The 21,919-nt window shown below is 41.1% G+C and overlaps 1 protein-coding gene across 1 annotated transcript in view; it reads left to right on the top strand.

Moving 5' to 3' along the window:
- The window catches only part of LOC136645287 (glutathione hydrolase-like YwrD proenzyme), a 33,213-nt gene that overhangs the window by 3,723 nt on the left and 7,571 nt on the right, over nucleotides 1-21,919 (top strand). Inside the window, exons 3-7 of the mRNA XM_066621523.1 lie at nucleotides 1,485-1,638; nucleotides 4,443-4,649; nucleotides 12,176-12,328; nucleotides 19,261-19,348; nucleotides 21,054-21,225. Coding sequence (XP_066477620.1) covers nucleotides 1,485-1,638; nucleotides 4,443-4,649; nucleotides 12,176-12,328; nucleotides 19,261-19,348; nucleotides 21,054-21,225 — 774 coding nt within the window. The remainder of the gene's footprint in view (nucleotides 1-1,484; nucleotides 1,639-4,442; nucleotides 4,650-12,175; nucleotides 12,329-19,260; nucleotides 19,349-21,053; nucleotides 21,226-21,919) is intronic.

The raw sequence follows: 21,919 nt of genomic DNA, 5'->3' as shown, positions 1-21,919 counted from the left end.
CAAAGTGAAATGATGATCTGAGCATCTAAAGCTATATTTTGTGCTTCTGTCGTTAATCTGATTCAGACGTCTAGCCCAATATTATCTTATACAACCTGATCATGTTATAATAACTGCTGTCCATTTCTTTTGTAAGGGGGTTTTCCTCATTAAGGGTCTAGGATGCGAGCGCTAATACTACTTAATGATAAGTAAATGTTTCTTAACAGAGCATACAGAGACCACTCTGAAATGTGAAGACAAAACCCAGAACAGGAAGGAGTGCTGATGGGAGGGGCAGGTGTGCAAATTTAAAGGGGCTGCAGTTCTGCAGCTTTTGAAGGAGAGAGACTGAGAGAGAAATGAGAGCTAAAAGCATATTTGGAGTACAGGAGTAGTCTGGGAATCTGAGATGAGGTAATGACTTACTGCTTGGCAGGTGTGCCTGCTCTTTGCTTTCACCTGATGCTCAACTTGCATATTTGTAAGAAGGCCAAATACTACAAAGGCACAGCAAGCCTCCGGTGATCCCTCTTCTGAAGGGAACCCAAACTGGATAGCACTGCTCCCGCAACAACTTTCTGCTTGTGTGGAGTGGGTAACACCGTGCAGGAATAAGTTCAATTATGTTAAATGGATTTCATTCCCAAATACATGTGTGTAGGTTGCAGCTTCAGTATCTAAAAGTAATGCACAGAATCCTTTAGAGCTTTTAAATGCTGTAAATGTAAGATGTAGGCCAAGTCACTAGCCATAAATACAAATATCTGGGTCTTGTGTCACTTTCATGTCATCTTGCATCCAGTCCACAGAGAGAGGCCCTGTATCCTGAAGGTGATTCAGTTTAAGCTCGCAGCCACACCACACTGGGTGGGTGTGTGAGTGACTTTTTCCAAGCTCTAATGGTGATCTCATTCAGATGCTGGGAGAGAGTCCCCACAAGTCAGGAAATGATTTTCCAATCCTTGGCTCCCATCAGCTGACCTTTCTGGTCTCTTAGCCTGTCAAAAGAATAGTCAGCCAGGAGTCATGGCTCCCAGATCCAAAATGCTGTAGTGATGGAAGGTGCCACAGCTGTCTGGCATTCTTTTCTATGGTGCTCTTAAAAGTACAGGAGCCTTCTGAGGTCCTAGAGCTAGCAATTGTAGTTCATAGACTTGGAGTTTTAATTGCATGTATTTTTGTTGAATATACTAAATTAATATAGTATGTTGATAATGGTGGAATGAAATGAATATCTTTAGGATGAGCAATTGGCCAATATTTTGAATAAGCACTTCAAGGTACAAGGTGCAGAATTTAGCCTATGATGTGTGAAACACATAGTTTGAATCCTATGGGAATTGCTCCCCTTATTTCATGCTGTTTCCAGTTAGTTAGTTCTGTTTCTATGCCAAACTGATTGCAGTACCTTTGATCTTTTTATTTTTTTTTTAAATTTCAGACAGATGGTTTTTGATGTGCTTATAACCCTGTTTACATATGGATGTCTGTTTGCTTTGCAGTGGTCGGGCTCCACAGTCCCTGACCTTTGAATTGCTAAAAGAACATGGTTTCGATGAAGCAAATCCTCCACCTCCACTACATGCACTTAATGTCACTGTGCCTGGAGCAGCAGCTGGTTGGTGTGATGCTGTTGCATTGTACGGAAGCAAAAAGGTGAACTCTAATTCTTGTGTTGGTTTAGAAGTACAGTGTAACCAGGCCTGGGTCTATTTTGCAATTCAAAAAATAAATAAACTGTATGTCAAGGAAAGCTGGATCTGCAAATTTGCTTATTGTTCATAATTTATTCTCCTGGCTCTTGGCATAGTGCAATAAATAGGACAAACCATTGATGCGCCCAGATCACTAAATATCTTACTCGGTTTTCTCCACTGGTGACGTTGGCTGTATATTTGGCCTGATATGGATGTGATGACCAACTTCAGTTTAGCCTTATGTGCATGAACAAGTGTGATCCTTGGTCTCAGTTGCATTCTCTCAAGGAGATTGAAAGCTTTTTTTCCTGCAGTTTGGTTCATACCAAAGTCTTCCATTTCATCCATACTAACTGCAGTTTTTACAAGCCATAGTTCAGCATACTGGAAATGTGACTTTTTCCAAACTAAAAGGGGAGCTTTCAATCCCCTCTCATTGCACACAAGGGGAAGGAGGGAATGTGCAACTCATAGTGTGTTCATAATATAAACATTCTTGTGCCTGAATTCAGCTGTTGTCAAGCTTATCTTTGCAACTATAGGCAGAGCTGGGTTTGTGTTTAACTGAAAATTGAAATTCTCAAACTGCTGTAATCCATTACTGGATTTCATGAATGGACTACCCTTGCATGGAATTTAAAAATGACCTGAATATGCAACACCTGGCTCTGAGAACAAAATGGCTAATATTATAATGCCGTTGTACAAATCGATGGTAAGGCCACACCTGGAGTATTGTGTCCAGTTCTGTTCGCCGCATCTCAAAAAGGACATAGTGGAAATGGAAAAGGTGCAAAAGAGAGCGACTAAGATGATTACGGGGCTGGGGCACCTTCCTTATGAGGAAAGGCTACGGCGTTTGGGCCTCTTCAGCCTAGAAAAGAGGCACCTCAGGGGGAACATGATTGAGACATACAAAATTATGCAGGGGATGGACAGAGTGGATAGGGAGATGCTCTTTACACTCACATAACACCAGAACTAGGGGACATCCACTAAAATTGAGTGTTGGGAAAGTTAGAACAGGCAAAAGAAAATATTTATTTACTCAGCGTGTGGTTGGTCTGTGGAACTCCTTGCCACGGGATGTGGTGATGGCATCTGGCCTGGACGCCTTTAAAAGGGGATTGGACAAGTTTCTGGAGGAAAAATCCATCACGGGTTATAAGCCATGATGCGTATGTGCAACCTCCTGATTTTAGAAATGGGCTATGTATCAGAATGCCAGATGCAAGGGAGGGCACCAGGATGCAGGTCTCTTGTTAACTGGTGTGCTCCCTGGGGCATTTGGTGGGCCGCTGTGAGATACAGGAAGCTGGACTAGATGGGCCTATGGCCTGATCCAGTGGGGCTGTTCTTATGTTCTTATGCTAAGCTTGGCCCAGTGCAAATAAGTATGCAATACTGGGCATTTGAAATAAATGAAATTGTACGTATTTTAAAGATAATGCTTACTTACCATGCTTCAAATTAATTTATCCTTACAGTCGTGTCCGACCCTTGGCGATTCCATGAGTCAGTTCTCTCCATGATTTCCAATCTTGTTCAGCTTCTTTCAGTTTTATATTTTGGCCAGTGTCTCCTTTGATTATATCCAGCTGATGTGTTCTATGACGTCCTTGTTGTTTTTTGCCACTGACCATTCCGAGCGTAACGTCTTTCTCCAATGATGTTGACCGCATGACATGACCGAAATAACTAAGTTTGAGTTTTATTATTTTGCCTTCCAGTGACATGTCCAATTTTATGCGCTGAAGCACTTCTTTGCAGTCCATGGGATATGCAAGAGCCTCTTCCAGCACCATAGCTCCAACACTGTACTTATGCTTACTTATTAAACTCGTATGGTGCTTTTCAAATGTCTTTCACAAAGTCAGTGTACACAGGAAATTGAAAAAAATCTCATAAAATAATTAAAATGTGGGTATTGGTTTGGATATCATTTTGGGTGTTTTAAAGCAACAGAAAGGGAAAGTTCCCCAAAGCATGGTAGAACACAACTGGCTTTATTTGTTTACAGAATGCTGGTGGAGAGGAGCCTTAATGTAGGTAAAGGCACTCCCTGAGGAAAACCAGTTTCAGTGACCATTTTGCAGTACCCTACTTCCTTTTTTTTTTTTCCTTTTGAAAATAGATTATTTTCTGTTAAAGGAACAGCTCTTTTCAGGATGAATTTGGTGTTCAAACAAAACTAGAAAATTCTGATATTGCTTATTTCAATGAAGTATTATGTTGGTTTTAGGCTTCAGGAGAAGGTAAAGCTTGTAGAAACTCTCCTGTCTCCTATTTAAAAGCTCTTGTTTTCATCCCCTCCCCGCTTTGGGGGTCTGCAGAGTCAGAAAGGGGTGAAAGCTCACTTTGGTCCCTGCCTGTTGAATTGCAACTTTCCCCAAATCCCTGGGGAAAGAAGAAGCAAGAAACTCCCCCTGCATTATAGATTATATCTTGGGGTTTGATCTGGTAGACAAAAATTACTTCCCAGTCTTCCTCCTATCTAGAAAACTTCCTGTGTGCAAGGAAAATGAAGCCTGGTTTTTATTATTTTTATTGAAATTTTTTATTAATGTAGCAGAGCTCTTTGGAGAAGTGGACCTTGGAAATAATTTTAATTAGACCTATATGAGTTATCCTCATTGGCTTCTGTGGAATTACCCTTGATTATAAAAACAATAGCATGCAAAATACTTGGTCGGGTTTTTTGTTTTTGTTTTTTTAAATACATCTGTGGAAAATAACCTAATCTTGCAACCTTTCTTGATTCAGCTTTCCATGGGGCAGATTCTGCAGCCAGCTATAGAACTGGCTGAAAAGGGCTTTCCAGTGGCTGAGGTTACTTCCTTTCATTGGCAGCAAAATGTTGATGTCCTTCAGACTCCTGGAAACATTCATGGGAAAGACCTACTGATCGATGGTCAAGCACCTGATCATGGCCAAGTTTTTCGCAATCTGTTTTTGGCAAATACTTTTAAGGTAAGGAGATCTGCCTTAAGCATACGTCTCTGAAAAGCATATGCCTCCTGATTTTATAAATGGGCTAGGTCAGATGCAAGGGAGGGCACCAGGATGCGGGTCTCTTGTTATGTGGTGTGCTCCCTGAGGCATTTGGTGGGCTGCTGTGAGATGCAGGAAGCTGGACTAGATGGGCCTATGGCCTGATCCAGCGGGGCTGTTCTTATGTTCTTATGTTTTTAAAAGATCAGGACAAAAGTGTTGCAATCATAGAAATCCTGTTGGCAACTTGGATTATTATAGCAGCACATTGTTAGCTATTGCAGCCTCAAGAGTCACTTCCTGGGTATCTATAGCTGGGTCCAAGGTTATACAGGATTACTGTACTCCTTGCAGATATGTTCCCAAGACCGTCTGAACTGGTGCTTGGATGTTACAAAATCAAGTTATCCCTTGGAAACTAGGAAAATAGAGCTGCACAAGAATAAGTTCATGGTGACTCATGGTTACTTTATTGATCAGTGTGGAGCAACCTCTTGAAAGAGTTTGAGTAATTGTGTGACAATTGTCAGGAATTTGTCAGGACTGATAAAGAACTCAAAGTGAATTTAAATGTATTTTTGAATTCTGCCCTTGGGATTCTCCATTGCTTGCTTTTTTGTTTTAACCAGAAGCAACCTCAGAATCTCTGGTCTGTTGGAGGAGCATCAAGCTTTTCCATTGGAAATCTCCTCTCTTCGAACTTTGTATTTGTCCCTGAAGCTGTTCTTTATTGCAAATGGCAGCTGGGGGGGGGAGTTTTAGCAGGAAGACAGCATGGGGAGAGGTTTAAACTCTCTTCTCCTCTGTGGATCTAGTCTGGATGGGGGCCCACTCCTGATGATTTTGGCTTTACTAAAAAAAATGGAGTATCTTTGAATTGTATACTTTGGATTCATGTTTATCCTAGATAAGATTTTGAGGTCTCCAAAAATCTTCAGTTCATGTCTTACCAACATGTTGCCCATTCTTCCTACATGGTGGTGTCCCATAATGAGCTTTATCTTTGGAACTGCATGCAGTTCAATATTGTGTACAGGGAAGACATTCTGTTTTCTGATTGTGGAGTCCCTTCCATACACGCCTGCAGTGCGTCCTGCCTCAAATCCAGCAGTTCCCATGCAGAATTTAGTTTGTGAGGTTCTGTCTTAGTTTGCAGCACTTGTATTCTTTCTGATCTGGTTTGAAAATGCATGCTGGAGTGGCTGATGGGCAGGCAGTGCTGGGTGCAGAATTAGATCCCACAACTGCTTTCCCCTAGCTGCATCTGGACCTCTTAGTAGGAAACAAGGCTTGTAATCTGTGGGAATGATGAAGATGGTGTATATCCAAGGAGAAATGTCTCCTGTTGTATAGGTAAATTACTGGATGTATGGCAATAATGAACATCAAATTTAATTTTATTTCCACAGCAATTGAATTTGCTTCCTGGCTAACTTAATTTTAACAAATGTAAGATATTTGGAGCCTATGCCTGGACACTCTAGTGCATCTCTCTTTTTTGCAGAGGGAGGGAGGCAGCTAATTATATCCTGAGTTAACAAATACAGCCTCTTATTCTTATTGTGGAACTAATGTAATGCTGAAAAGCTGTTTCACAGAATTCAGTAAATGGATTGAGTCAGGCTGAGATGGGAGGTAGACTAGTCGTGCATTCACTCATTTCCTTTCCCTTGCACCATTCAACTTGCATTGATATAATTTCATTAACTCACACTTTATAACCAATTAGTGTGCTTTCCCCGGTACTTCCATTTGTTTAGTACCTTGCCCTAGGTTCAGGATAGTGGATAACATTTATCATCCTTTTTAACGCTTGCAAACATTGTATATGATTAACATGGTCAACATCCTCTCTTTGCCCTCTGATTACTTTATGCTTGCTGTCACCTTTTGCACCCCTCTTTCTATCCTAGCTCTCTTGGTATGATTGGCTGATCTGCTCTGGTGTTATCATGTGCTTGCATTTGCAAAGTGTGCAGTGGCCTTGCTAGCGTAATATGGCATGAAGCACTGGATAGTTTGAGGCCAGGTATCTGAATACAGATGGACATAGACCTTTAGAATTTCCGGTTCACCAACTTTAAATTGCATAAAATATTATCTATAGGCTATGGACTTTTGAATTATACGTTGAAAATTCAGTAGTTCGGTCAGGTACATCATACCTTGTAATGATCAGAGTTATCTGCTGCTGTGCAACTTTAGTGCAAAGTGCACTAAAGTGCAAAGTGCAACTTTAGATATAGTTAAGGCCTAGGGCATGTCCAGTGTGATTTTTTGTCTTTTGTTTTCCTTCTGAACAGTATACATCCACATCCTAACACAAATTCCTTTCAGTTTCAATAAATGCTTGGTATGTTGGGGATTGCTATTTTAAAAGCACAAGTTCAAAGCTATCTTGGTTGTATGGAATTGTTTATGTTCATGACACAATATCATTTGAATCCTGGTCATAGTCTTCCTCAAATATGTTTAGCATATGTCAAATCTGGCTTTCCTTGGAACTGCTGGAAATGAAGACTGTGAGCACAGTACACAACTCAGAAACTTGGTATGAAGTCTTGTTTGTGTTGGATGAAATGGATATAAAAGCTCATGCCTAAGTTAGTCCCTGTTCATGAGTACTGTATTCTAGGGATAGGTTTTAGATGACTTATAGAGAAACTATAGCAACAGGAACAATTTGCTTCTGTTAGAACCCCTTCACAGGAGTAGATTTTCCTATCTGATTAGCAGTTCAATGTAGGAAAATAAGGTATGTGAAACAGATATTGTAACAAAATACATAGAAGTAAATTCTGCAGATTTTCCCAAATTTTAAGAAACAAGAGTTTAGGGCAGATGTGTATTTAAAATGAAGATCATTACATTTTTAAAGACAATGCACTAATATTACACTTCTGAATGTTTCATGAGTCATGACTTAGAGTTAGTGTGCTAAGTCAGAGGGATCTTTTATATTGTTTATTTTGCACAAAGGACAAGCCTTTCTTGATAGACTGATTGCATCCTGTTAATATTTAACAATTTGGTGCCAGGCAGTATCCTGGTACATAAAGGACAGCTCACTATTTGATTATGCATGAGGGAATAACACACATTCTTCCTTTTATTTGACCTTTTTGTTGTTGATACCAGGTACCAGCAACATACCATCCCCACTGAATAATAGATATTGAAGTGATTCTTCCTTGAAATCAGAAGTCACAGTTTCATGTGTACCTAATGCTGTTCTTTTACTTTTCTACTACTCCTTTACTTTGTAGACTATACTTTTACAAAGTCATACTTTGTAAATGTCATACTTTTAAAATGATAGCATGCCTGTAGTTTCTAAATTTGCTGTTATCACAGATATCAGAATAACCTTGTATGTTTTGAACATTATTGCATTTTACTAGCTTGAAAGGTGGGATTAGAATTGCATGTGTAAGATCTTAATTTTGACCCCCCCCCCCTTAAGGCTTAGTTTCATAATCAGAACTACACAAGATTTTTTTGGTTCACCATGGTTTGGCATTACATCAGTGAGCCTCGGAAACATATGCTCTGTCTTCCCCCACCATGGTTTGATAGTCCTTTCCAATTCTGGTTTGGAAGGCAGAAACCAACTATAGTTTGCCAATTTTTATGTAATGGCAAACTGTGTTAGCTAAGAAGTAGTTGGAGTAAGTAGAGAAAGAGGCCTGGAGAGGTAGAGGAGGAAACATGAGGCTCACTATATGTCAGGGGTGCCCAAACCCCGGCCCTGGGGCAACTTGCGGCCCTCAAGGCCTCTCAATGCGGCCCTCAGGGAGCTCCCAGTCTTCAATGAGCCTCTGGCCCTCTGCAGATTTATTGGAGCCCGCTCTGGCCTGATGCAACCGATCTCAGCATGAGGGCAACTGTTTCACCTCTCGCATGACCTGTGGCATGAAGGCTACCTCCACTGCTTGCTGTTTCACATCTGTGATGCAGTAGTGGCAGCAAAGGAAAGGCCAGCCTTGCTTTGTGCAAGGTCTTTTATAGGCCTTGAGGTATTACAAGACCTTCAGTCATTCATATAAGTTCATCTTTAATATGAACTTTACATTTATGAAAGTTCATAAATGAACAATATGAAAGTTACATTTATGTAAACTTATGTTAATTTATTCAAATTTTAAATGTAAATTAATTCTTTTTTTCTCCGGCCCCCGACATATTGTCAGAGAGCTGATGTGGCCTTCCTGCCAAAAACTTTGGACACCCCTGCTATATGTGAATGATATGTTGGTTTTGTAAACTGCTTTGTAAACCTTTTTTTTGAAAAGTGGTATTTAAATATTCTTAATTTGTATAAATAAATATTATTTATAATACTAAATAATAATAACTGAGCAGTTTGTTTCCAAATGTAACTTGGAACTCTTTTACTGAGGCTTGTTTATATACAGGCAGGAAGCACTAGGGCAGGGCTTTTCAAACTGGGGCATCGCAACACCCCAGCCAGAGAGCCCTGGCCTCTTTCCCCTTAAGGGGCAGTTGCAGAGGTGCAATCACAGCAATCACGCTCCACTTCCGGTTTTGCAGAGGTGGAGTGCGAGCACTCTGCTTTCACTTTTTAAGCTGCGGGGAGCCTTGCAGACACTTGTGTAGGGCTCCCTGCATCCCTGACAGGCTGCAGTAGGGGCTGGTGAGTGCATCCCAGTCGCTGCAGCCCCCTTAGTGACCTGATCCTGGGGATCGCATCGCTGTCTCCCCCCCTGCCCCACAAGAACTTACTGCGGTTTAAAATCTCCCTGAAAGTTTGAAAACCGCTGCACTACGTAGTTTATGCTAGCTACCTTTTTCTATTTTGTGTAATTCTTAGGTGATTGTGGGCTTCCAGAAAACTGTAGCACCAAATAATTTTACACATCAGAAGAAAGAAGCAGACAGGCAACTGAAAACATGTTTGAATTCCAATGAATTACTCAACTGTGCTCTCAGGGATTACTTTATATTTTATTGCAGCCATTTGAAAGTGAGAAGTAATGTTTTATGTAGCCATTGTAAGATACCTGTCTTATGGATTACATGGAGAATCTCCTCAACCATGTGGATGTTTCTGAGAGATTGTCTTCTTAAAGTGGCTGTATTCAAATATGTGTGTTAGTAATGTTGTTCTTGTATTGAGAGAGAGAGAGAGAGAGAGAGAGAGAGAGAGAGAGATTTGGTACATTAGGTTCAGAGCATCATCTACTGAGGGTCTAAATTGCCTTAAGCGGTAGCTGTTACCCCTTGTTTGTGAAGATTGGGCAGTTTTTTTTATTTTTTATGGACAGTTTTTTTTTATTTTTTGGTCCCTCCATGCAGCTGCAAATGGCTGAAGGAAAAAAAGTTTGTGTGGATATGGCCCAATTACCATAAGCTTCATGGCTGCATCCAATATTTGGAGTATTAGAACAGCCTCTGTGTAGTGCTTCCATTGTATGCAATGACCATCATTCTTGCAGTGTATGTATTATAAGGGCCAAATCCTATCCAATTTTCCAGTGCCCTTGCTGCTGTGCCAATGGGGCGTGTGCTGCATCCTGTGGTGGGGAGGCAATCACAGAGGCCTCCTCAAGGTAAGGGAACATTTGTTTCCTTACCTTAGGACTGCATTGCAGCTACACGGGTGCTGGAAAGTTGGATAGGACTGGGCCCTTAATTGGTGATGATGAGGCATGAATGACACTGTTTTTGAAGAAATCATTGTTTGTTTCTTTTAATTTTGGTATATGTACCTATTTTCTATAGTGGTGTACAAGACTGGCAGGGTTCTCCTTTCCTTCCATTCACAAATGACTAGTGCCTGTCATTTGCATCTTGTATTCATCCCAGTAAATCATCCATTATTCATCCCAGTCTTTTAAAGAAAGTCATTAAGGCCCAAATCCTAACCCACTTTCCAGCACAGGCATGGCATAGCTGTGCCAGTGGGACGTGTGCTACATCCTATAGTTGGGGGACACTCATGGAGGCCACCTCTAAGCAAGGGAATGTTTGTTTCCTTAACTAGGAGCTGCATTGCCCTTATGTCATTGCTGGAACTTGGGTTAGGATTGTGCGCTAATTTACTATGCTAATACTCTAGGAGTAATTGTTACACAAATAGCTTTCTGAATATTTGCCATTGTTAAAAAACTACAAAGTAGTATGCACACATTTGTCAAGTCTTGTAATATTTCTGTTGGGGGGGTGCTGTCTCTGATTCAGATAGATACAGGGGGATGTTTAAAACCAAATCCATCAGTCCTGGAGTTTTTGTGTTAGGGGCAGACATTCATACTGAACTGTACAGTTAAATCCTTTGGAGATGTTGCTTACTCAGTAGTCTATCTTGGGAGGTCATTAAATATTATGTTTCGTTGTTAATAAACATGGTTCAGATATATCAGGGTGGGCAAACTTTTGACTTTAGGGATCCTGAATCTTTAACAATTGTGTAGGAGAGAGAATTTCAGCAGGTACAGCTTGTCATCTGTGAAATGACAAGCTGCACCTCTTGAAATTCCTTCTTCTATACCAGAGGTGTCCAAAGTTTTTGGCAAGTGGGCCACATCAGCTCTCTGACAATATGTCAGGGGCTGGAGAAAAAAAGAATTAATTTACATTTAAAATTTGAATAAATTAACATAAGTTTACATAAATGAATATATTAAAGATGAACTTATATGAATGAATGAAGGTCTTGCGATACCTCAAGGCCTATAAAAGACCTTGCACAAAGCAAGGCTGGCCTTTCCTTTGCTGCCACTACTGCATCACAGATGTGAAACAGCAAGCAGTGGAGGTAGCCCTCATGCCACAGGTCATGCGAGAGGTGAAACAGTTGCCCTCATGCTGAGATCGGTTGCGTCAGGCCAGAGCGGGCTCCAATAAATCTGCAGAGGGCCAGAGGCCCATTGAAGACTGGGAGCTCCCTGAGGGCCGCATTGAGAGGCCTTGAGGGCCGCAAGTGGCCCCAGGGCTGGGGTTTGGGCACCCCTGGTCTATACAATAGTTAAAGGTACAGGATCCCTAAAACTGAAAGTTTGCCCACCACTGAGCTATATCAACAAAATTGACATTTATCTATCTTCAAAAAATGATGCACAAATGGTAAACTTGATTTAATTTTCTAAATCAAAATATTCTATTCATTTAAATAAATGTTCATATTGTTTATTCATATAGTCTTGAGTATTGAACTGTGACCCAAGACGAAGGGTGCCTCCATGCAAATATTTTTCTTCCAGTGCAGCTGTTCAGCATACTAAGCACTTACTTTGGCTTACAGTAGTTGATTTGAATCACACTTTCCTTAGGTTTCTTCCAGCAAGTTAGAGAAATACCAGTAGAGTCAGTACTGGTGTCAAAGAAGTGTTACACAGATCTATGTGTAAAATTTCTGTAACTGTTTTCCATTCTCTAGTTTATCTCTAACATGTCAGGCAAGCAATGTGGGATTCATAGTTCTTAATAGGCATTACAATGCCGTTCTTTTATAATTCTCAGTTTAAATATTTTACTTTTTCCAGGAGCTGGCAAAATCAGGCAAACAAGCCTTCTATGAAGGTCGCATTGCCGAAGCCATTGTGAAGATTATTCAGAGTAATGGAGGAGTAATGGATTTAGAAGATTTGAAAAGCCATGTCACTGAAGAAGTCAAACCTATTGTCACAAATTACAAGGTATGCTAGAGAGTGTTCTGTATCTGATGAAGACTGTGGTGAATTGAGATCAGCTGAACAACAAATTAGTGGGTCTTTAATGTGCGCTTTTTTAAATTTATGACATTGGAGGCGAGTAACAAGACAGACAGGAATGTGAACTAATCAGCAGGTACACTCTAATTTTTAGAAAGAAAGATGAGGGAAACACAAGGGATTCATCATAATCCCGCATTCTCTGTTCCCTTGCAAAAAACAGTAGTTCACTACCTGGTCGTCTCTCATCTTGACTGATCTGATTTCCTCCTTGCTCATCTTCTGTTGCCTCATCTCAGCATTCTGTCACCAAGATTATTTCTCTCTGTAATTGTGTGAAGCCCTTCCTTAAATCTTGGCACTGGCTTTCTATTTGCTTCTGGATCTAGCACAAGCTCCTGGTTCTTACCTTCACAGTCCAAGGTATGGCTTCTCCTCTTGCATCCCACTGCACTCCTGCTTGTCACCTTTGCCCCTCTGATTCCTCCACCCTCAGCTGCCCAAATTTGCCCTCTCCTTTCCTTCTCTTTGCTGTTTTTATGCCTTGAACTCCCTTCTTGTTTACCTAAGACAGTGGTTCTCAAACTCCCAAGGAGTTTGAGCTCCACTGTAAGTCCTTGCAGGGGATGTGGGGAGGCAGTGACGCAATTGCCATGATCGTGTCGCTTTGGAGGGGTGCAGGGGCTTGGCTGGACTTACCACAGCCTGAAGCAGCCTCCTGGGGGTGCAGGGAGCTTCGTGCTAGCCTCCACAGTGCTCCTCACCATGCGGAGACTGTGAAAATAATGATCATGACCCACTTTCAGTTTTGTGATCACAAACTGGAAGTGGGTCGTGATCATTAGTTTTACATTCTCCACATGTTGGGGAGCCCTCCGCATGTTGGGAAGGCTGGCACGAGCCTCCTTGTATGGGCAGGAGGTCTGGTCTAGAGGGTTGAGCCTCCGTCTGCCTGAAGATAACATCCACAAGGTCGCCAGTTCGAGGCCACCGGCACCGTGCAACCTTGGAGCAGCTGACAAGCTGAAGCCGAGCTATTCCATCTGCTCTGAGTGTGGGAGGATGGAGGCCAGAATGTGAAGCCAGATCGGAATGAAACACCTGAATGTAGTGGTTCTTGAAAGAAAGAACCTTCTTTCAATTGTAAAAATCCCTATTTAATAAGGGATTTAAATAAGCCTGCCTATGTAAACCGCCTTGAATAAAGTCTTGAATAAAGACCAAGAAAGGCGGTATATAAATACCTGTTGTTGTTGTTGTTGTTGTTGTTGTTGTTGTTGTTGTTATATGCAAGAGCTGCATATTCTTCCCTGGCACCATTCCCCCTCTTCTGCTTCCCTTGTGTCTATTTTAGATTGTGTGTCTTTCAGGGAAGGGATTTACCTTCTCTTCTGTTGTAAAGTGCCATGTGCATTGATGGTATTACTACTCGTATTAATAATAATCCATTTAAAATTAGTAAGTGTAATAAAGCCTTACAAATGACAATAAAACCTGGTTATCAACAGTTCTTGACCTAGTTCAGATGTATTGTTCAGCATTTCTGAAAATGAACACAAGTGAACCTTCGCGCTCTTGCATTTCCCCTTTCTTTTGTGTGTGATGGAAAGAACCTAAAAACTTATTTAATGGTTTGAAATAAGACCTCAATTTCCAGTTATGTGTGATTTTGGGAAAACAGTTCAGACCACTGTTGGGTGACAAACTGGAATCATGGTTTAAGTTAGTGTATGAGTTCAGCAGGGGAGAGGAGGGAGAATACCACACAAGTAAAAATTAGTTAAATTCATGTGTATGTACAACATGTAGTTTGTGTGTCAAAGTTGCTCTTCAAAGTGGTGCAGTATAATTAGGGATATGTTGGTGTGAAGGCAATTTTCTGGCTTTTGTCAACTGTCAAATGAGGGCAAAATGGAGTGAAGAAGAAGGCGACACTTGATTCCCCTCACCTCTACAACCAAAGCCCTTGAGTGAGGCACTTCAGAAAGGAGAAGACATCAACCTGTATCAAATGGCAATAATTAGCTACTACTTAAATGTAGCTTTAACTATGTGATAGGAAAAATGAGTGTAAATACTTTAGAGTGGCTAGCTAGCTTGAACTAATTTTTGTAACTATCCCCAGTTGAAAATATAAGCGTGTACAAACCTTTTGTGGACTGATGATATTGTTTACTAGCCCCACCCATCATATGGTTATAAATGAAGATGCTCACATCCTGTCTCCACCCCAATGTATTCTTCTGCATACTCATGTGGAATGCTCCGTACTTAGATGGAGCATCTAAGCACGTGGTTTAAATAATTCAAACAACCTCTGAATCTTCCAGTAGATAATCAAGTACTGTATATATGCAATCTTTACATGTTAAATTGGGTAAATCTCTGCTTCCCTGGGACTCTGAGCCAGGAATTGAAGAATGCAAAACAAGTTTGTGCCCCTCCCACAGAAATTTCCATGAACAGGAATGCCTTGTTACTCAATATGTTTCTCTTTAGGCTTCAAAACTGTAGTCTCCAATTATGTACTCAAGATTGGAAGGAAAATGGAGTTCCTTTGCCAGGACATTCCTGGGATTTCCTCATCTGCCCCCACTTTGCGCTGTGACTTCTTTCTGTAATTTTCTTCTCCTCTGTACAGCAATAAAATTGTCTGGCAAGCTTTTGACTTCTTTCCAGACCCACCCACTCCATGAATGCAAATGCTGCAAATTAAACTGGGCTCTGATTCCTTCTCCCCCCCCCTCACGTAAATACAATGTGAACTACTAGATTATGAGATGGGTGACTATAACTATACAGATGTTTATAACAATGTACATGTGCAGTATATTTAAAAACAGCTACAGTGTCACTAGGAGGGTGTGGACCACACCAGGTGACACTTTCAGAAAGGAAGTGTGGTGATGGCATCTGTCCTGGATGCCTTTAAAAGGGGATTGGACAAGTTTCTGGAGGAAAAAATCCATTACGGGTTACAAGCCATGATGTGTATGTGCAACCTCCTGATTTTAGAAATGGGCTATGTCAGAATGCCAGATGCAAGGGAGGGCACCAGGATGAAGTCTTTTGTTATCTGGTGTGCTCCCTGGGGCATTTGGTGGGCCGCTGTGAGATACAGGAAGCTGGACTAGATGGGCCTATGGCCTGATCCAGCGGAGCTCTTCTTATTTCACCACTACTGACCAAAATTTTGGAAGTCTTTGGAAAAATTTGTGTTTATGAATAATATCAACATGTTATACAACTTTGAAAAGATAATTTCATGCGGAATGTAATGAAACACTGTTGAATTATCTGTAGTCTATCAAATGTTGTGGCCAGTTAACCAGAAAAAGAAAACACATCTGCTTTATGTAACACAGTGGATTGCATTATCTCAAAACTGACCAGTGAGACTGATTGTTCTGAGAGCCAGTGAGGTATTGTTATGACACAGTAGGGTACCAGTAAGGTGTTAGTATGAGTCAGCTCTCATTTCCATGGATCAGAGCTCATTCTAGAACTGTTATTTAGTTGTGTGTCATCAAGTTGGCCACTGGTTTTTTGTTGGTTACTGAGTAGTGGGGTGACCTGTTCTGTTGGATATTAAAATGAATAAAGTTTAATGGAAGCTACACCAATCCTAGTTATACCACTGCGTTTAGGCTGTGTATATGACATTGTAATTCTGTATGGTGTGGTACTGGAGAAGATCCTTCATGGGGAGAACAGTGAGTTCTTGTACTAGGTGATGCAAACCTTAGTGACGTCTCTGAAAGAGTATCAGTTGTGTATTGATTTTATTTATTTATTTAATATTTATTCTGTGTTTTTCTGTTTTCATTTGGAGCATTATAATGTTTAAATGCAGCCTGGTAAATTCAATTGAAAGTATATTCTGGGAGCCTACCATGTGAAGCTTTATTTCCTGTACTCTCATTCCTCATTCCAGTCTGTATATTATAATAAAGACACTTGGACCTCGCTCTGACTGAGTGGCATTCAGGTAGAAATCATTACAAAACTTCCTGATTAGATAGAAGAGCCCTGACCCTTGCTATACACATAGTCCAAGTTATGCCAGGTGAAAAAAAAAAATCTGGTAATTGGATGTTTGTAGCTTTTTAAATGTTGAATCAAGGGACTCAAAGGGTCCATTACACATCATAGCTGCATATAATGCAGTTCTAGAGGACCTGCCCCTGCTGCAAAGATCCCTCAAAGAGAGCAGTTTCAATTGAAGATGAGGAAGGAGTGAATTAAAGGTCCTTAATATCTAAATTGTATGCCAACCACTTTTCTCCCAGCTGCTTGATTTTGGGAGAAGGGTAGAATTTCAGAGGCATAGTTAAGCTTGCATTCTGGAAGCATAATTTATTATTAATAATAATAATAATACAGGTATTTCTATACAGCCTTTCTTGGTCCTCAGATTTCTCCTTAGACTTTATTCAAGGCGGTTTACATAGGCAGGCAATTTAAATCCCCGTAGGGATTTTTACAATTTGAAATAAGGTTTCTATCTTTCAAGAAACCACAACATTCAGATGTTTCTTTCTTGATCTGGTCGCACATTCTGGCCTCCATCCTCCCACGCTCAGAGCAGATGGAATAGCTCAGCTCAGCTTGTCAGCTGCTTCAAGGTCGCACGGTGCCGGTGGCCTCGAACTGGCGACCTTCGGATGTTATCTTCAGGCAAATGGAGGCTCAACCCCTCTAGACCAGACCAGACCTCCTGCCCACAGCTATTATTAGTTGTATAAAGATGCTCAGTTGTTGAGTACTTAATGAGTACTTACTCATTGCCTGATGGCTAAACTACACATGATTGGGCAACCATGTGCATTGTGTCTACATGTCTGCCCCATTCAGAATAACTGGTGGGGGAGGGGGGAGGTGAGCATATGTTCAGCTCTTCACATGAAAAGGGCATAGGAGGGTAGTAAAATGTGGTCCCCTTCCCTGCTGTATCCTACTGCTTCTAAGCCAGAGGTTCTCAAACTTTGAGGGAGCTTTACTCCCTCAGTAAGTTCTTGCGGGGGAGGGGCTAGGGCTGTGACTTGATCCTCAGGATCCTGTCGCTAAGGGAGGTGCTTTGCACTCCTGTTATGTAGTCAGGGCTGCTGCAGGAGGTGCAGGGAGCCCTGCACAGCGCTCCCTGAGGCTTGGAACGTTCACTAAAAGCAGGCACAAAGCACCTCCTGCAAAACGGAGGTGCTTTTTGCTCCCCCCACCTCCTGCAGCCTGCTGCAGCCCTGCAAAGCACCCCCTCGCCCCCCCTTAACTGCCTCCCTCCCCTTCCCCTGCCCCTTCAAGGGATGGGGGAAGTGTTACACGAACTGGTGGGTCGCAACCCACCAGTTTGAGAACCACTGTTCTAAGCAGTTCAGTCCCTGCCCAGCTCACTCTCTGTATCTGAACCAATTTGGGATAAAATGTTCAAAGTGGCAGAGCATAGTAAGTTAAGACAAGACTGAAGGATGAGATTCTTTTCCCCTTCCCCCGTATTCCTTTTCATAGAAAGAGTAGCTTCCCCTTCTGCTGATGCATGAATAAAGCAGACATGTGGATGGCTGCCTTGCTGTATCTAGTTTGGCTTTTACATAGATCATACAAAAAGCCCTGCTGTATTAAGCCAATCTAGTCTAGCATTCTGTTTCCTGCCGTGGTCCACCAGCTTCGTTTGGGACGCCCATGAACAGGGGAAAAAGTCATACCTCTCTTCTGCCATTGATCCCACGTAATGGTAGTAGGAAACATATTCCCACTGAGCCTGCATATAGCCACTATGACTAGTAGCCAGTAATAGACCTCTCTTCCATGAGTTGCCCAATTCCCCATCCAAGCTAGTGGCAACAAATTGCATAGAAGATATTTTTGCCTTCTTCCATGTGTATTAGAAGAATGCTTTCAGGAACCATGATGCCAGAGTTCCCACATAAGCGCAGGAGATGCTTAGACACCCAGTTATTAGTTAAGGTGTGCCAAGTTGTAGTCATACCTTTTGATGCTGCCAAAAATAGGTCCTTTCTAAAACTAGAGCAAATAATAAAGTCATTACTCTGGGAGCACACAATGCACTGGACAATGAGTAATGTGTCTAAATAGAGAAGCATAGGCTGTAGTCTGTTAAGTATTCGCACATCATTTAGAGGTTGCTTGCATATTCTTAGGTCTTTTAAAGAAGACTAAATTCTCAACTTTCACAACAGTAAAATGGTTCTGAAAAGCCTCTACCAGAGGTATTTTTGCTCATTGAATAGAAGAGTTCACACACTGCAGAGGAATTGTTCTGAAATTGTTTTTTTAATTTGAGATGGAAGTTTGGATGTAGATGGGTATTATAAGTTATTTATTTGAACAAAGTACTGGAAATAATATACATATTCAGCTGGAGCCACACAGAGGCACACACAATTGGAAGCACTTCTCGTCTTCAGATAGTTGTTCAGGGTTGGAACAGAGGCATATAGGGAGGGGAAGGCTCATTTCCTCCCCCCCACCACCCCAGCATGCTGTTGTTCACCTGAAAATTGCCCTGCTGAAGTGACCAGCTGCTCCTGAAGCAAAATAGCTACTTTAGGGGCAAATCCCTACTCTCAGCAGGCTGATTTTAAAGAGGAAAAACAGTGTGTAGGGGGAAAACACTGTCTCTGCATGCCTTGGTGCTGACTGGGATTGAAAGAGACAGGTGTATTGACTGGAAGCGCAATCCATGTAGTTTGACCCTTACAGTAACTGTAACACATACAGTACTGGGCCAGTGCGTATTTAGGTGATGTGACTTGCAGATTAATTTGCCTGTCTATGTAACTCATGTGCTATTTGGTTGTGATCCTTTTTTTTTTTTTAAAGGAGTAATCAATGTCCTAAAAAAAGTATTGTATTTTTTTCTTGCATTCTCTGTGAGATGATGATAGTTGTTGTTCTTGCAGGGTTTGAATCTTTGGGAAATCCCTCCAAATGGACAAGGGATCACAGCTTTATTAGCCCTCAATATTTTAGAAAATTTCAACGTGAAAGGTACGATAAGCTTTCTTAATGGGTATGAGTCCTATGTGTAAGTCACTGTGTATGTAGAATAGAAGCAAACAGGAGGCAAAAAAGATTTGCATCAAAGATTGTTTGATGCTTTTATTTCACTTGGTCAAAAAAAAGGTTGGTTAAAGGTTGGTTCACTTTTGCCAACCTTAAATCAACATTGATAGGCCCAGTGATCAAAATAATTACTTTCTGAATATTAAAATAACCTTACAGCAACATCAGATGCAGTAGTGTTGGAGTGAAGCAGCATTAAGTTGCATCTCTTAAATGTTGTTGTATCTGGAAGTCCTCTTAATGAGTATGTGATTGTTAGATTTATACTGTAACGCAGTAGTTCTCATACATTTAGCACTGGTTCCCACCGGGACAAATGAGAATCTGTTGGGACCCATGGGAAGTGATGTCATGACTGGAAGTGACATAATCAAGCAGGAAATTTTTTAACTATCCTAGGCTGCAATCCTGTCCACACTTACCCAGGAGTAAGTTTCCTTTACTATCATTGTTAAAATATACACAGTAGTTTGTTAAAAGTACAGGTCTATAACATTTCCCCAAATGCAATTACATATCATGGTAGCATCAAGTCTAATATATTAAAAATAAAATATTGAAATGAATGGGGACCCACCTGAAATTGGCTCACGACCCACCTTAAGAAACACTGCGTAACGTATTACAAAAGTACTCATGATGGCTCATGGTGGTGAAATACAAATAAGTAATGGAAAATTATTATACAAATCATATAAAATGAGCCATCAACGCATCTAAAATAAATGCAGTCTTTAAAAAAAAACTGAAACAGAAGATTGAAATGTATCAGATAAACATTTGCAATAGTGTTTCTTAGTTCCTGTTCTTGACATAGTTCCACAAAACCCTGCTGAAGTAAAATTATCACCAGTGCTCACCTAAAAGCAGAAAATGAGGAGGCCAGGTGTGTGTGTGTGGGGGGGGGGATTCCAGATCTTGGGTTCCTTACCTGTCAAGTCCCTCTCTTTCCACCTGCTATACATCTGATGACATTGGGGTCCTGAAGGAGGGCTTGCAATGTAGAGTTCTTGGGTAAGCTCATATTGATGGGGAGAGATCATTCTTGGGATAAAGTAAGTTGCATAGTTCTGTTCTTAGTAGAAGTGCTGTATGGGCGAAACACTGGAGCACTTAGAATTCTAAAATAATTATAATTGATAGGATGCTATTTATGGGATTGGGTAGAGCAGTCTAGCATCTCTGCTGCCAATAAAAGAGACCACTAAGTATACAAAAAGAAAGACCCCAGACTTTCCTATTCTCATTCATGCTTGTGAGCCTTAAGGCCTTGTCTGCTGGGAAAGTTCTGGTGGCTTGGAAAATAGCACTGCTCTGGTGTAACCTGTCTTGGAAACCTATATGGTGCTGCCTTGAAGAATCTCCTTTCTCTTCAGTGATATGAGGTAGCTCTGCAGGTGTGGGACATGAAAAGGAAGAGAACTGGATGGGAGGAGAGAAGGAGAATAAGTAGGTGAGGTTGGAGGAGGAGAGGATGAAGATGACCTCTCCCCTCCTCCCAATGCAATTTCTCACAGTTCCCCTCTTAATACAGTTGTTGTTAAGTGTAATTTTAGACAATTAATACTTTTATAGATGAAAGAGGTTCTCTTGAATATGATGTGATACTTGTGTTGGCTTTCTTTTGTAGAAATGGGACACAACACTGCTTCTTATTTACATGTTCTAATTGAAGCTGTCAAAATCAGCTTTGCTGATGCTTTCTGGTTTTGTGCTGATCCAGAAAAGACTGCTGTACCCACAGCAGAGCTCCTTTCAAAATTTTATGCCAGAGACCGTTCAAAGCTAATTGATTTGCAGAGGTAAGATGTATTTCCTTGTTTGCTCCTGTGACACAGTAGCATAAGCAGAATTTGGATCCTGTTGTATGAAACAATTCTGTTTTGTTAATATTATTGGCAGCACCTTTCTTTAAAATTATTCACTATAATCTTTGTGTTTACACAATTTAAAGCCCTACTTTATTTGCTGTGGCCAGGTTCCAAAGAGCTACTTCAGACACACCTATGAGCTTGGGTGCGTTCAGTGTTATTGTTTTCTTTGAACCATAAGATTACGACCCCTGTGCCATATCACAAGTCAGCTTTCTAAAGTTCCTTTAGTTTCATAAGGGGTTTTCTGTATGGCATAGGAGGGGCTACTCTTTGGGGAATTCAAATACAAAGTCTGCTTGGGCATCATCCTCATGGTTCTTTGGGTCCCAGCTTGTGCACTCCTACGCTTTGGCATAGGAGTACAAAGTGCAGAGTTCAGGTGTTTTCCATGTCCTATTTATGACTGCTTTATCTAAAAGATAAATTATTATAGGCAACTCTGCTGAACATTGCAGGAAGGTTTTTTTTTCCCTTGTGTGATAATGGGGTGGTGGTGGTAGTGGTGAGAAAATGAAGGAAAAGAGTGCTTTGGGTCAGCACCCCCAGCTGAAGTCATTGAGGCTTACCCAGTAGTTTTGGAAAGGGGCTTTCATACAGATCCTTGGTAAATGTAATTGGAGCT

The sequence above is a fragment of the Tiliqua scincoides genome, chromosome 3 (genome assembly GCF_035046505.1).
Source record: "Tiliqua scincoides isolate rTilSci1 chromosome 3, rTilSci1.hap2, whole genome shotgun sequence".
Classification (NCBI taxonomy): Eukaryota; Metazoa; Chordata; class Lepidosauria; order Squamata; family Scincidae; genus Tiliqua; species Tiliqua scincoides.
This window is presented reverse-complemented; position numbering and strand designations above follow the sequence as displayed.